The following is a 15641-nucleotide window of genomic DNA, read 5'->3' as shown; positions in this document are numbered from 1 at the left end:
TTTCATGAGTGACATGTGACTCATGTCAGATTATCTAAAGTCATGACAGTTAATTACACAAGCTTTCCTAATACTTTTGGTAGTTTTATTAGTGGTGGTTGATGTGTATTTGTATTATGTATTATTTTCTGTTGATACATTTTTTTATATATATATATATATATAATGTTTACGCCATTGCGTAAAGCAGTTTTTAAGTTAATTCAACTGGTTTGGTATTTGACTTGTTTTCATCTAAAATTTAACAGTATTTCGATGTAATGAATATTTTAATTATAAATAAGAAATTTTTTCATACACTGAAATTAATGCATTCCATTCAACATACATATGCTCAGTTGATTTTTATTTATGACCTTTGTATTGATTATTCAATTAAGATTTAATTCTGTATTATTTCATGTGTATAATGTTTAAAAAAAATAAAATAAAGAAGAACTAAACGTAAAGATGTTACATTCACTCGGCTCCTTTCGGATGCACTCGGCGCCTGACAATTTAGCGGCTCCTCACCGTTCACACAGCTCCTTTCGGATGGACTCGGCTTATATCGACATCACTCAGCTCTTTACAGTTCACTCGACTCCACTTACCCTATATAAGCCGGCTCGCCTCTAGTGTCAGGTCACTTCTACTTCTTCGTTACTCTCAGCAGTCTCTCGTTGTGCGTCGTCTCTCTCTGGCCATCGTTTCTGATCATCATCTCTGTGCATTCATATTCGTCGGTTCAGTTATTACAAACCAGCCAAATTCATCGAAGCAGGATCTTTCCAAACTGGTTATAACAAAGTGTTACCTCTGTATTTTCTGATACACCACTCTAGATTACGCCAAGGATAAACTGTATGTATATATGTGTACTTTAATTCACGAGTTCATTTTTACAAAATATGTGTGATTAAGGCAAATTAAAATTATTCATTATTTATTATATTTATATAATAGTTGTGTTATTAGTAAAATTAGTGAAATACTCAATTAATTGTACATTATGATTTTGAAATTCAAGATTGGCTTAAAAAACCATTTCTTCATTCAAGCGTAGTCATGAAAGGTGGCTTAGATAAAGGTTGTGTTATTATGTTTCATGTGTGACATATTTTATATATTATTAATGATAACTATTATTAATAATATTCTGGTTGTTCATTAAAAGTCTTTGTTTAAAAGTCAGTTGCTAAGGGTAAATTACGTTTTTAATTGAAATGTTTTCAAATAGTGACTCTATCATTTAATTTAATTTAATTTGTTAAGTGCAGAAATTAATTCTTATTTATTCATGAACACAATTTATATTACTTTTCTTAAATTAATCTAAAGAAAATAACTCCTGAAGTGAAGTTATGTTTTGGACTTCTTTGTAATTAATATTGTGATTTGTTCTAGTAATATTTATTGCTTTTGTATTCCATCTTGTAATTTTAATAACAATGTATTTAGTTCTTTGAACTGTTTTTAGACTCATATTTAATACAAAAGATTTTCAAAATAATTAATTGAAAAATGTATATTTATGTATTTGTCATTTGATATTATTAACAAATATGTTGATTCAGCTGATATCCTTGTATAAATACTGTACAGGATTAAGTTAAGTTTATTTCGTAATTTCATTTAATTTTTTAAGGTTATGCTTTAAAGAAAAGGTTGAAAGTTTATTTTTCATTCTGTTAAAAATAAAGTCCAATATTATTTTGGCAAAAACGAGGTATTTGTAATTTTATTTTTGTAACTTGCCCCAACAATATATATTTTGTGTAACACAAGGTTTTTGCAAGTGTAGCTAGCTCTATATTACTTATGATGCAGGTGATTGGTAAAGTTAACAAAAATCTTAAGTTTCTTTTAAATTCTTGTGCCATGTTATTCCTATGCTAAATTTTAATAAGCTATTTAAAAGTCATAATATTTTATAATGAGATGATTATTGATGAGTTGAAGATTTCATTTTGATGAATAAAAGTCATTATACTTTAAAAATCATTACTGAACCTCATGGTATTCTACAGAGTTTGTATTCTCCTATTTAAGTAAATTATTAGCAGGAATTTAATTTTGAATTATAATTTAGTTCAAAGTTTGTGAGACAGTTCAAATTCTTTTTGAAACAAGTATAATTCAGAAAAACTTTCTGTTCTGTTATATTTTCTTGTCTTCTTTCACGTGAGGTAACCAAATTAAGGAAAATATTGTAATCAGTTTTTTTAAAAATAAATCAACACAAATCTTTTATAATGACAATATGAGATTGCTATGCCATTCTGAGTTTATATATACAAACTTTTAGATAATAATGAAAATAAAGATCTTGAACCCATAACTGTTAACAATCCAATGAATGAGTTAATCATGTTTAACTTGTTTATTTTCTGTGTAAATAAGTCCATCTCTGAATCCATTTTTACTAGTTTTGGCATGATGTCTGTATATACATATGCATCTCACATAACTCAAAAATGATTAGCCGTAGAATGTTGAAATTTTGGATTTAGGACTGTTGAAACATCCAGTTGTGCACCTCCCCTTTTTATTCTAATCAAATTGAGAAAAGCCTAAAATCCAAAAAATTTGGATTTTGAACTTTTTCTTAACTGGAGTAGAGCAGTAGGTCCTTATTGAGAGCTTTTCAACAATGTTCATAGGTGGTACTTATTTTCATTGGTTTTTGAGTTATAGCCAAATAAAATTCTAATTAATGAAATATTTGGATCTTACAAGGGGTTCTCACATCGGTTTGAATCAGACTTCATTTTCTTTTATTTTGTTTAGCTTTTTTTGTAATTTAAATATACTGATTTATTAATACTTTTTAACCTCTGATTGTAAAAAAAGTTTTATAGTAAATAATAATTCAATAATAACAATAAAAAAAAATGGAAAAAATCAGAAGTTATTAGTGAAATAATATTTTATGTACTTTTCATTTTAAAAAAATGTGTGTATGTTATTTAATAGATGTGGAAGGAAGTCATGTGGTATCCACATCAGTTATTTTATATTATTAATGATTGTTTGAATTACAGTTTTACCAAGAGAAACCACCACTATCTATATGGTTGGCTGGCTTTCATCTGCCTGGAGCTTTTCTTACTGCTGTCATGCAAGTTTCTTGTAGAGAGAATCGATGGCCTCTTGACCGTTCATCAATGTTTACTGTGGTTACTAATTATCCTTATGAAGAAGATGTGGTTACAAGGCCAAAAATTGTAAGTTTTATGTTAAGTATTTTACTATCTTGAATAATTAATAACTTTTACAGTTCCTTATTGTGAAATCTCACAGCAACCACCTCTACAAGATGATCACTTCTATAAAAGACCAATATTTCTTGAAAATTACATTACAGTACAGACAATTTTATTATTGTTCTCTAAGACGACCACTCCAAACCCAACAGAAACCATAAAATATTCAATGAAAGTGACTATTAATTTATTGTTTCTTTTTGGTATGAAACTTAATTTTCATCACAAATTTCATAACAGATTAGGAGAAAATTTAATTCTAGTAAAAAAACTTTCCAATCATTTACAAAAATAAATTTAATTTAAAAAAAAATAAGACAAGAAATTGGATTTAAATTGGTATAAAAAATTTACTGCTTATTCATTCATTTTTATAGTCACATACACCCATGATGCCCATAGCCTACTTGTAGAATGTACACTTCTAATGCTCACTTTTATTGTTACATAGGCAAACAAACTGACTTTGACAGACTTCAGATATGATTTTGTAACTATTGCATTCAGTTGAGCTGTAATCGTACATCTTGGTTTAGATTGATGTTTTCATGTGTTTTCTTTTTTAATTTTTAGTAAAATGTCAGAAAAAAACAAAATAAAACCATTAAATTTAGAAGCATGGTTTAAAGTTATTGAGATGCTGACTGTGGTCTGTCATAAAGAAAATTAGTGGAAAAATACACTTGTGGTAAAACATAAATCCAAAAAATGTTAAAGAAAAAGAAAGTTTAAAAAAATTTAATTTAGAAATGGTAATGAAAATAAGAAAGGAAATTTTTCAACTGTAGAAATAATTGAATGATTTAACTTTGACTTTGTTTGAAGGTGCCCATGCATGAAAATTACCTATCAGCAGGAAACTTCTTCAAGTAAAAGCAGTAAGTTACGCACAACTTCAAATTGAGACATTTACTGGAAGCAGTGGTTAGTTGAAAAATAAAACTGCCGAAATAATATTGTTTTAAAATAATCTGTGTGGTGAAAGTGAATCTGTCAGTGAAAACATAGTGGCAAAGTGATTGCAACAGTTTATTTGTTAATAAAAGATTATGATTCCAAGGATTAACAACATTGACAAAACAGGACTTTTTTATCCACCTTTACTGACTAAGCCATTGATGTTTATAGGTACAAATGAATATGGTATTAAAAAAGTAAAATTAAAAGAATGTGATGTTGTATGTGAGTGCTGTAGGAGAAAAAGAACCTTCATTAATAATAAACAATTTGCTGCGACCAAGATCTTGAACTGAAAGTAGAGTGGTCCAAACTGAAAGTAGAATGGTATGCAAATCTAAAGGCTTGGATGATAGAATTGCATTTTCATTAACTGGATTGAAAAATTCAATAAAAAAAATAAAAACTAGACAAAAAGTGCTGCTAACTTTGGACAATGCCCAGTCAATCTGAAATTGTCGTTAAGTAACCTTTATTTATTTTTTTTACCTGCCAACACTACAAGTAAATCATAACCGTTAGTTCTTGAAATAATTCAGTTCTTTAACCTTCATTATTGCCTTCGAATAATGACTACTTTTGTAGCAGTATTGATTTGGTTCAAAATGTAGATGACTTGATTAGAAAATTACTTTGACCGATTAAGTGGAATATGTAAAGGAAGAATGGAAGTAGAATGAAAACACGGTAAAAAAGTGTTTTAAGAAAAGGAAGTGATTAAACAAAAGAATAAGTCAAGAAGGCAGAATTTACTGAACGAATACTAAAGTAGTAATTATATTCAGAGGTTAGTAAACAAAATTTATGTTAAATACTGTTTGGTATTTCCAGTATTTTTCATTGCGCTCTTCATTTGTTTAAAATACAAAATTAATTACCCCCTCATTTACAATATTTAACATATACATCAGTATTTTATATTCGACATTTATTTCTGTTTTACAGATTAAATACTTGTTCTGAGAACAGGTTTCATCTTTGTATGATCTTTTTACTTTTCCATTGTTGTCATCAACTGAATTATCTGCGTTATTAGTTATATGAATATTATTTGACTAAATTTGTGCAATTTTAATGAAAGGAATTTTTTCTTTGCTTCCAATTATGTTTTTTTTATTAAAAACATTAACTTCCGTAAACCTTTAACAATAATTATTATGGCCACACAGCAATGTTCTCTAAGGCAACCATCTCTACAAATTACCAACATTGTCTGGAACCAGTGCTCTCTAACACTGCTTCCAGAACCCAAAGAAATCTAGTGAGATTTCATTGAGACTTTATTTTGGAAGATTTCACTGTATTTTTAATAATATTGAATTTTTAGCATTTTTAAATGTTCAGTTGTATGTATAGAAGATTATAATTTACTCAGTCCAGTATTACATTACAGGAATTATTAATTGAAACGGTAATAATTTTCTCAAAGGTATTGCTATGTTTGATCCTTAGGATTTAAAATAAAAATAAGTTTTATCAAAAGACATTATGCAGCATCTATGACCGACCTGATTTCAAACAGATATATGTGTGATATATTTTTAAAAATGTATTACAAGACATACTTTATACTATTTAAAAATGTTTAAAATTTCACTTACCAAGTTATAAATTTTCTAGATGCCCTCCAACTGCTGCACAAGTAAAATCAAAACTATAGCTGAATTCTTCTGCAACCTGTTGCAAACAGTCGTCTGTTACTGAAGTCACTGCAAGTGTGATCCTGGTTTTAATTCATCCAAATAAGCAGCTAATGGTGGAATATAAACACTTTATATCACATATCCCGCAAGAAAAGTCACAAGGTGTATGTCTGGGGATCTTAGGGGCCAAAAGTTTAGTACCAAGTGTTGGGTTCCTGTACATCCAGAATTGAGGTGATGTTCATAGAAACCAATGAACTTGATTGTGTCGATGTATTACATAGAGAGATTAAGATGGGCAGGCCACCATCTCAAAATCTCAAGATAAGAATGCCCTGTAACTGCATTTCTTTCAAAAAAGAAAGGGTCCCTAAATTTTTGTAAATGAAATCACATAAAAACATGAGCTTTTGTTGATTCTTGTTCCTGCTGCACAATCTCATGCACATTTTGAAGTCTCTATATGATACAATGTGACATGAAACTATTTCTTAAATGAAATTTTGTTTCATCACTAAAAACCTACCGCGATAAGAACCTACAGTCTTCCATATCAAATAAATACATATCACAGATATTTTATGTGTTCACAAAGAGCTTTTTACCAGCTGTAATTGATATGGTCTGAAATGCAAGTGCAATCTCAACAGGCACCAATCAGTAATATGAGGGAATGCAAGGTCTTGGTTAGCACAATAAACAAATCTTAGCTGATAAGCCTCTTAAATTTGTTTTAAATTTTCCTTGAGTGCACAGTCATCCTGGACTCTACCCCTAACATAAACACTCTGATTCCTCGAATTGCTTATAACAGCGATGAATGTTCTCAGCCAACAATGGATCAAACGCTGTTTGATCAATGAAATGCTCTCAAAACATACGCTGAATCGTTATTACAGACTTTGTCTTGCTAAATTGCAGAACACAAAATACATTCTGTTGCATAGACACCGTATTTTTTACAACTGAAGTTAGTGTATGTTTGAACATTAGTATTGCAATCTGGCAGCCAGTATTTGTAATTCTAGAAAGCACACTTTTGAATGGTACAAATTTCATTCACTGATGATGTATAGTTGTACAGGTGTATGGTTTTGAAATGGGGGTCATTCTTTACATGTTATATATATAATTTATTAATTTGAATAAAAGATAAATTACATTTTAATTGATTTCAAAGCTTAAATAAAGTTACTGATTAAACTCGCTTTGAAAAACATGTTATAAAAATAAATGATTATTATTTTTTATAGCATCATCTGTTTGTTAAGCCCACTGGGCTGTCTAATGGTTAACTCATCTTCACAAATTGGTTGTTTAACAGCTGATCTTCAAAGTTGGAGGTTCTCAGGTTCAAATCCTAGAAAAGTTTAGTTGCCATATATGGATTTCAATAGTAGACAATGGATACCAATGTACTTCGGTAGTTGGGGTTTCAACATACCATCTACTGGAAATAATGTCCAAAGGGCCTTCAAATGTGAAACAATCCAAAATATTTTTTCTAGAGATGTTTAATTGATTGCTGGATATGAGCCAGTGATGTATTTTCATCTCATGCTTTTTTATCCTATGGAACCTTTTGCCCCTGGACATAAAAATGTGATTTGTCAGAAAACATGACTCTTTGGCCCAGTTAGCATGTGCATGGTTTATTTCTACTTTTTAATATCTTTATTTAATAAGCAGTTTAATTAAATGAATCCAACATGACTGAGAATGCAGCATCCTGTGAAAGTACTTTTTCCTGTGAAAATAAAGGTATCTCTAATCTCAATATTCTATACTAGATGGTTTATATTAATAGAATTAAAAATATAATTTAACATTACAGAAGAATAATATGAATCTTAAAAAGATTAATTCAATAAAATAATTAAAAATAAACATATATATCAGCATGTTTGTGGCTGTACCAGTTCAAAACGTAGATAAATGAAAGTTCTAAATAGTTTTTATGGAAGTTTCAGGTTTAATGTCTCATCAATTGTAACATGCTTAACAACTATTATAAACTAAATTTGTTCAGAAAAGATTCATATTAAATTTAAAAAAATGTGGCATTACTGTTTTTCCTTTCTGTAATCCTTAGTTGTAAAATTTTAATTTATCTGCTAATAACATTTAAAATTAATCAACTTAGTCAAGTTTAAATGAAGTGCAAAACATTTTTATTTAGAATTAGTTTTTTTTACAATTAAATATTCATTATAAATCAGATATGCAACTTATTAATTTAAATAGGCATTTTTTAACAATTGTATTTGTGGAACAACATTATTTACATATTAACTTCTAAATTATGGTTATAATTGCAATGGATATTAATTATGATTATTTAAGATGTCATCATATCATAAACCAGGATACTTGTAAGTTTTCTTATATAACAATATTAATGTACCAAACAAGGATGGGATTGCTAAAAGAATATAATGTACATTAATTTTTAAGCACAGCTCTGAGAAACTTAACTAAATTAAATTATATTGTTTATATAGAATTAAATATATTATTATATCTCGTTAACACTGCTTTACTTTTACTTTGCAGTTTATTTGATGGGATTTTTTAATTTGCCTGATTGAAATTTTGTTTGTTCATGTTTTGTTTTTGAATTCAGGGTTGTTATCTACATGGGTTCTACTTAGAAGGTGCACAGTGGGATATAAAAAATAATTGTCTCCAAAGATCCTGGCCTAAGGTACTGATATCAGATCTGCCTGTTATTCATATATTTCCAGTGGAAACTCACCGTTTAAAACTTTAGGTAATCTTTAACAGATCAATACACAAAGCTGTGTATCCATTCCAGAGCTGTGTAATGTTATTTCAGTCGTGATTTCTTGAAAATAGTAACTCCTATTTATAATGGCTTTTAATGATTTTTTTATAAGATTATACCTTTAGAAGCTTATAGATGTCATCAGTATTTATGATCTCTATATTGGCACTCCTTCACTCCTGCCTCATATTGATGGAATTTAGATAATTATATATGCGTTAAGGTTATATTTTGAGTGTGTGTATGTATATGTGTGTGTAACGAATCCAAATAAAAGTACAACAAATTCCATAATAAAATTTTGCTTACTTAAATGAATTGTTTTTGTATTTAACATTTTTAAATTGTAATATTTTGCTCGGCCCATGAAAAAAGTTTTCTTTCCAATTTGGCCCGTAGGCGAAAACTGTTGTCCACGCCTGTGCTAGAAGCATTAGTTTTTGTTGATAATACTGCTTATACAATTTTGTACCAATGAAGCCTTAACAAAGACATCTTTTCACATGTGTCTCAAGGTGATTTGCTCATAGACACATTTAACCACGGTCAAGAATTAACATTTATCCATCCATGCCTGTTTGACTTCCACTACATTGTTTGCTGTGAACCAACACCATTTAACAACCATTCTTAATGTTCACTAGAAGTAATTAAATTCATATAATCTATTCATCCATCATAATTAATTCAAATAAATATTAGTAAAAATTTTGAATTAAAAGTTTATTTTATAGAATTAAATTTTATTAATCAAATAAATCTTTCTGTAAAATTTTTTTATATGTTTTATTATGGTTGTAATTTTATTAAGATATTGGTGATACAGGGATCTTTACACCTATGCATTTACATGGTGCATACATTTATATTAGATAATGAAAGAAGCTTTAACTTTTCCATATCCTTTCCTGACCCTTAAACTGTTCTGCATTAATCATAATTTTACATAAAATCATGTGATTTTTCCATTACTTCTATCCAATTCTCAAGAATAAAAAAATAGTTTATCTACAGCTCTGTGCCTGTAATCACTATTATTATGCTATTCATAATTAGATATCACATGAGAGAATCATTAACCTTAATCTAAGAAAATTTATTGTCTACACTTTACAGCTTTAATACGTAAATTCTGTACAAAATGCAACAATAAAAAAACAAAAGATATTAATTACAAACAGAAAAATTATTTGACTAAGGCCCAAAGAATTTTCTGTCATGTAGACTTTCAAAACAATTCAAGCTCATTCACCTGATTTTTCTGAAGTAAAAAATAACTGATCACTTTACAATTAATTATATGCCAATCAGCATGCATATATATATATTTATATAGGGAAACTTATATCTTTTTAATTGCTTCTACTCATGTTACTGATGAAAGAAGATTGTGAGACTGAATTGGATTAAGTTATTGTTTGAATTACTTGTATTATTTTATTAGTAAGTAATGTAGTTTGCAACTGATGAATTACACTGGGGAACAAAAAAGAATTTTTTTGTCTCAGGAAGAAAAATATGTGATTCTGATAGTATTTTTTCTCCTGAATTCAAATATGATATTGGTTTTCCCCCATCATGCAAGGTTTTTTGAGAGGCAAGCAGTTATAATCTCAAACATATTAATACTTTCTGCATTCTTAATTACACAATATTCAAACATTTGACTCATCTAGAAAGTAAGAAATGACGATTTTCTGCTATGTTTTGCCTGTGGAGCATCCTTCTTGATGGTCCAACAATAATTGGCCAGCATATTAGCATTCCATTTGCCTTGATACCTGTTTTCCATAGCTGAAATCTCCTGATGAAAGTGTTCCCCATGCTCATCGCTCCCTGCACAAAGATTTTCCGGGAAGAAATCTCAGTGCGAGTGCAGGAAATGTACTTTTAAGGACATGTTACAACCTAAATTTTTATAAGATGTTATACGATCATTGACAATATCAAGGTAATTTTCCACCTTTCGATTTCCCAAAAAACTCTGAGTAACATTTTTGAATGCTTGTCAAGCTGCTTTCTCCAGTGGATTCAATTGTTCCTCAAACTTTTCATCATGCATTAGTGATCTTATTTGTGGACTCACAAATATTCCTTCTTTAATTTTTGCATTAGTAATTTTAATTTTAGGAAACTTCTATTTTAACTAGATGAAATCAGTACTATTTTCCATGGCCTTGACAAAATTCTTCATTAATCCTAATTTCATGTGTAACTGAGGTTGATACACATTTTTAGGATTACACAATGGGTCATGTTTCAAATTTTTCTGTTCGGGAATGAGTGATTCATGTTTAGGCCATTTTTTTCTAATGAAATGGTTATTTCTGTACTTGCTATCCCTTTCACACAAAAAACAACAGTACTTTTTTGTAACCAAGCTGCAGACCAAGAATAAGTGCAATTATCTTCAAATCACCACAAATATTCCATTTATACACTGCATATTGAAGCTTTTCTAATATAAATTTTAAGTTTTTATATGTTTCTTTTATACTAACAGAGTGAGCTGCAGGTACTGATGGAATTTATTGCCATTGCCATTATGCAGAAGCACAGCTTCTAAACTAACTTTAGAGGAATCAATGAACAAGTGTCATTCTATTGGGTTATGTTCATTACAAAGTGTCTCCATAAGAAAAGAAATGTCATTACAAAACATTAAGCTGCTTTCTTAAGAAAAATAATCTTTAAATTCAGAATAATGATTACGATAAGTACATATCTTTGTATTCTTTTGAAGAAGATTACTTCCTTTTAGCCAGGAAACAAGCATTTTAAACTGTTTTTTGGATAAATTGAGATCGTTAAGATTTTCTTGAGTCAGTAAATGAGGCTCAGCTGAACTGCCTTGTTCAAAAGTTGTATCACCAGAATCTATTTCTTTTTCTTACTTCCATCAGACTCTGAGCTGTATTCATCTATTGCCACATGTTCTGGAGGCTTTGGTATGGGCAATTCTTCACAGTTTGGAACTGGTCTCATTGCAGATTGCAAGTTAGGGTTCACTACTGTTTGCTTTGATTTTGACGTAATCCCTTGAATGTTTGTTAAGCAGAAATAACAGTCAGAAGAGTGATCTTTGGGTTCCCTCCAAATCATAGGGATGCAAATGGCATGTGGCGTATGCCATTTTTCCATGCAGTGAGAAGCCTAGAACACAATAAACAACAGATATGTGGCCAAGGCCCATGTTTGGTCCCTGACGTTACACCCAAAATAAAGTTCATAACACTTTTTTACTAATGGAGTAAGGTTTTATCTTTGGAACTCGAGCATCACTTCACCACATACATAACAAAAATTGTAAGGGTGATTTAGACAAACTACAAACTTAGCGTTTTGTAACGGTTAATGAAAGTAACAACTAATTAAATGAAATAAGTTGTAAATATGTAATACACAATAAATAATTCAGACACATAAAGTATTCATAATGATGTGTTTACTGGTTTACTACTTTCACAACTGGCATCGTTCTGATGTGTGCTATACTAGATCATGTTTGTACATGTCTATACACATCTTAACCTGCACAACAGTAGCAGTGTTACCCTTTGAGTTAGCTCATTTGTTTCAATCATATTTACAATGCTCTAGGAGCTTTTACTTGACAATGGACAAAAAAGGTTTTAAAATATTTAAAAAAATTAAAATAACAAACTGTGGGTGATAGAAAAATTCTGAATATATATTTGAAAACAGGATAAAAAACTACATTAAGTACACCTATTGATACTTGTGATACAAAAATCATGTTGACCAGTGTTATTTATTTATTGAAATTTTTTACTTGTTAATACTTGATGCGCAATAGATGAAAGGACCAGTTTATTGTGTAGATGTGAGTGGGTGTGTCCACATGCACAAGCATGTGATTAATAACATTACTATAATTATCATAAAAATAATAAATTCAGTATCAAATCTTATACCAAACAACATATGTGACATGTGCCTCTAATTTTTTTTTTTATATTAGTCCATTGTTTACAGTAACTCTGATGTAAAATTGCCCTAAAAACTCAAAAACATTCTTGAGAGATATATCAGTAAAATATACCTGTTAAGATTCATGTATCCTTTCCTCTTTATTAATTGTAAATAAGCAAACTGTATCTTCTTATTTTTGTAAAAGTACATGAAGTGGTTATATTCATTTGGCCTATTTCACCAGCTAACTTTTATAATATTACTATTAATTATTGTATTGTGCAGTCTAATTATATATTTAATGTAGTCATCATCTACACTATCATCAACAATGCATTATTCATTTTAAACATAAAACTTCAAATATGAAACATGTAATGGTCATTATAACATATTAAACTTATATTTAAACAGACTGAGCAATGACTATTTATTTTGATTCTGAACCGGCGAACTTATTATATAGAATAATGACATTTAACTAAGGTATTGAACCAAAGCGGTTTGTTATTCAACAATACCTTCAGAAAAAATGTAGTATTCTCTTAAATTCTGAAAGTTACAAGTATGAAACTACATTCAGTTAGAGTAGCGAGATTATTTTACAAGATCATATTGATGTTATAGCTTTATGTCCCTTATAGTAAATACAATTTTTCATAAAGTGGGAAAGATACAAGTAAGAAGCTACATATAGTTGTGGCAGTGAAATTATTTTGATGGACTACAATTGTATTCAATTCGGTTTGTATAGCTGCTGACTCTTAAGAGTATACTGAACAAATTTTTGAGATACATTCTGTCATTTGACCCTACATTTAAGAGATTACAATGACTGTTTTCTTAAATGTAGGCCATTAGTTTTGGATGCTTTCAGCCTAGACTTCCTGTATATAAAATGCATGGGTAGGTGTGATCAACATGCATATTGATAAAACGTATATAATTACTAGATAATAAAGTTTTCAACCAAATGTGTAAATATAAGATAAGTAAAGTACCTTATTATAATAAAGTTAACTCATTTATAATTAATTAATATCCAAAACCACTTTGATTATGAATATATCTTAAAAATATTCAATTTTTTTAATACGTGTTTAGTGACTTTTTACAAGATATAATACTTAATGTTATTGGAATTCAAATAGTTTTACGTTATTCATAATTACCTTTGAATTATTAGTTATTTTTAATTTACAGGTTATTATTGATAAAGGAACCTACAAGGGAAGTACCAAGAATCGCATTACTCATAAGAGATGTGTAAATAATTCAGTATATGATGGAATTATGAAAGAAAAATCCATTGAATATAATCAAAGTTATAATTCAAAATCACATTTACATATTCATAAAAAACGAAAAATTATGATTGTAATTTCTGCCAAAAAAGTTTTAGTGATGTTTCTTATTTAAAGATGCATATTAATTTACACACCAAGGAGAAAAATTATGTATGTAAATTTTGTCAAAAGTCATTTAATATTAAAAGCAATTTAAAGAGACATCTTAATAATCATACAAAAGAGAAAAATTATGTTTGTACATTTTGTGAGAAGTCTTTTAATCAAAGTTCTAATTTAAAATCGCTTTTAAATATTCATACTAAGGAGAAAAATTATATTTGTAACTTTTATCAGAAGTGTTTTTATGAAATTTCTAATTAAAATCTCATTTAAATATTCATACTAAGGAGAAAAATTATATTTGTAACGTTTGTCAAAAATCATTTAATGCCAGAAGCAATTTAAAAAGACATCTTAATATATTCATACAAAAGAGGACGATTGTACTTGTAACTTCTGCCAAAAGTTGTTTTATCGCATTTGTGATTTTAAAAAAACACATTTATTTCCACTGTAAAGAAAAAAATTAATGTCTGTAACGTTTATCAAAAATCTTTTGCACTATTGATATGTAATTTTTTTATATATAAAAAATCTTTTAATAGAGTTATATTTTAGAAAGACATCTTAACGTTATTCTTATTAGAGAATCTTTATGACCTAAATTAAATTCTTATATTAAGAAAATTGATTAAGGAAAAAAATTAATAGCTTTCTTTCAAGTGTGTGTAATTTAAGATTCATATAACAAAATTTATTTACATATTCTCACTTTTATATGTTGCAACTAAAGGTGGAGAGGTATCAATTTATATATTACTGTATTTTATAATGTGTGGGTATGTTTATGAACATTTTAAGTCCAGAACCATGGCAATCAGAAAATTTGGTGTAAAAAGTGTGTATAAAGTTCTTAGGTGAGTGAGACTTGTTATACAAATCACAAGTTACATTTGTTTTTCTTCAACATTTTTTCCTTAAGTGCATTTTCACAAATAACCTTGACATGAATGAATTTAAAGCCTCATTGTGATTTTATATTAAAGTTAACTTTATAATAATAATAAAACCACACAAGAAGTGTGTAAAAAAAATATCTGTGCCGCAACTAGTTTCACTGTTTTCCTCCAAGTTGTTTATTGATGTGCCCTTGTATTCTCTACAACTTTTGTAAAATTTTATTGATTACTGAAAGAAGAGAAATTCCTCTGAAATTATTAACTTCCATTTTGTCTCCTTTTTTTGTGTAAACTGTAAATTAGGGCAGACTGCACTTGTGGGATTTTTTCTGTCCCAAATGTTCTAAAAATAATTTTATCCTTGCTGTTTCAATAGTTTTTCATAATAATTTGCTAAAGTTTTGCTATCACAAGTTTATTCGACTAAATTAAAAATATTTTTATTTAAATTTTATTTGCAATTAATTTTTTTGAAATTAATTTTCTTTGTGAGTAGACTTATTTTATTGTAATGAAAATCTCAGTTTTAGTAATACATGTTTAAAATATAAATTGTAATTCTTATGTGATAATAATATTTTGTTCATAATATAAAATATTTCAGAATTATGTATTTTGATTGTTTAATATATCTTTGAAATTGAAACTTATGGATTAAATGATAATTTATATATGTTTATTTTATTTTAAAAGTTGTATTATCGATTAATTTTCAAATGTACATTCCAAGTGGTTCATTTTTTAATCTAATAAACAAAGTTTCACAGAAA

The 15641-nt window shown here is 28.4% G+C and overlaps 1 protein-coding gene across 1 annotated transcript in view; it reads left to right on the top strand.

Moving 5' to 3' along the window:
• Positions 1-14472, top strand: part of LOC142333334 (dynein axonemal heavy chain 10-like) — a 363654-nt gene extending 349182 nt beyond the window's left edge. Inside the window, exons 8-10 of the mRNA XM_075380355.1 lie at positions 3024-3206; positions 8469-8615; positions 13767-14472. Of these exons, the coding sequence (XP_075236470.1) occupies positions 3024-3206; positions 8469-8615 (330 nt within the window). The 3' untranslated portion in view covers positions 13767-14472. The remainder of the gene's footprint in view (positions 1-3023; positions 3207-8468; positions 8616-13766) is intronic.
• Positions 14473-15641: the final 1169 nt, after the last annotated feature.

This window comes from Lycorma delicatula, chromosome 12 (assembly GCF_047948215.1).
Source record: "Lycorma delicatula isolate Av1 chromosome 12, ASM4794821v1, whole genome shotgun sequence".
NCBI classification, from domain to species: domain Eukaryota; kingdom Metazoa; phylum Arthropoda; class Insecta; order Hemiptera; family Fulgoridae; genus Lycorma; species Lycorma delicatula.
This window is presented reverse-complemented; position numbering and strand designations above follow the sequence as displayed.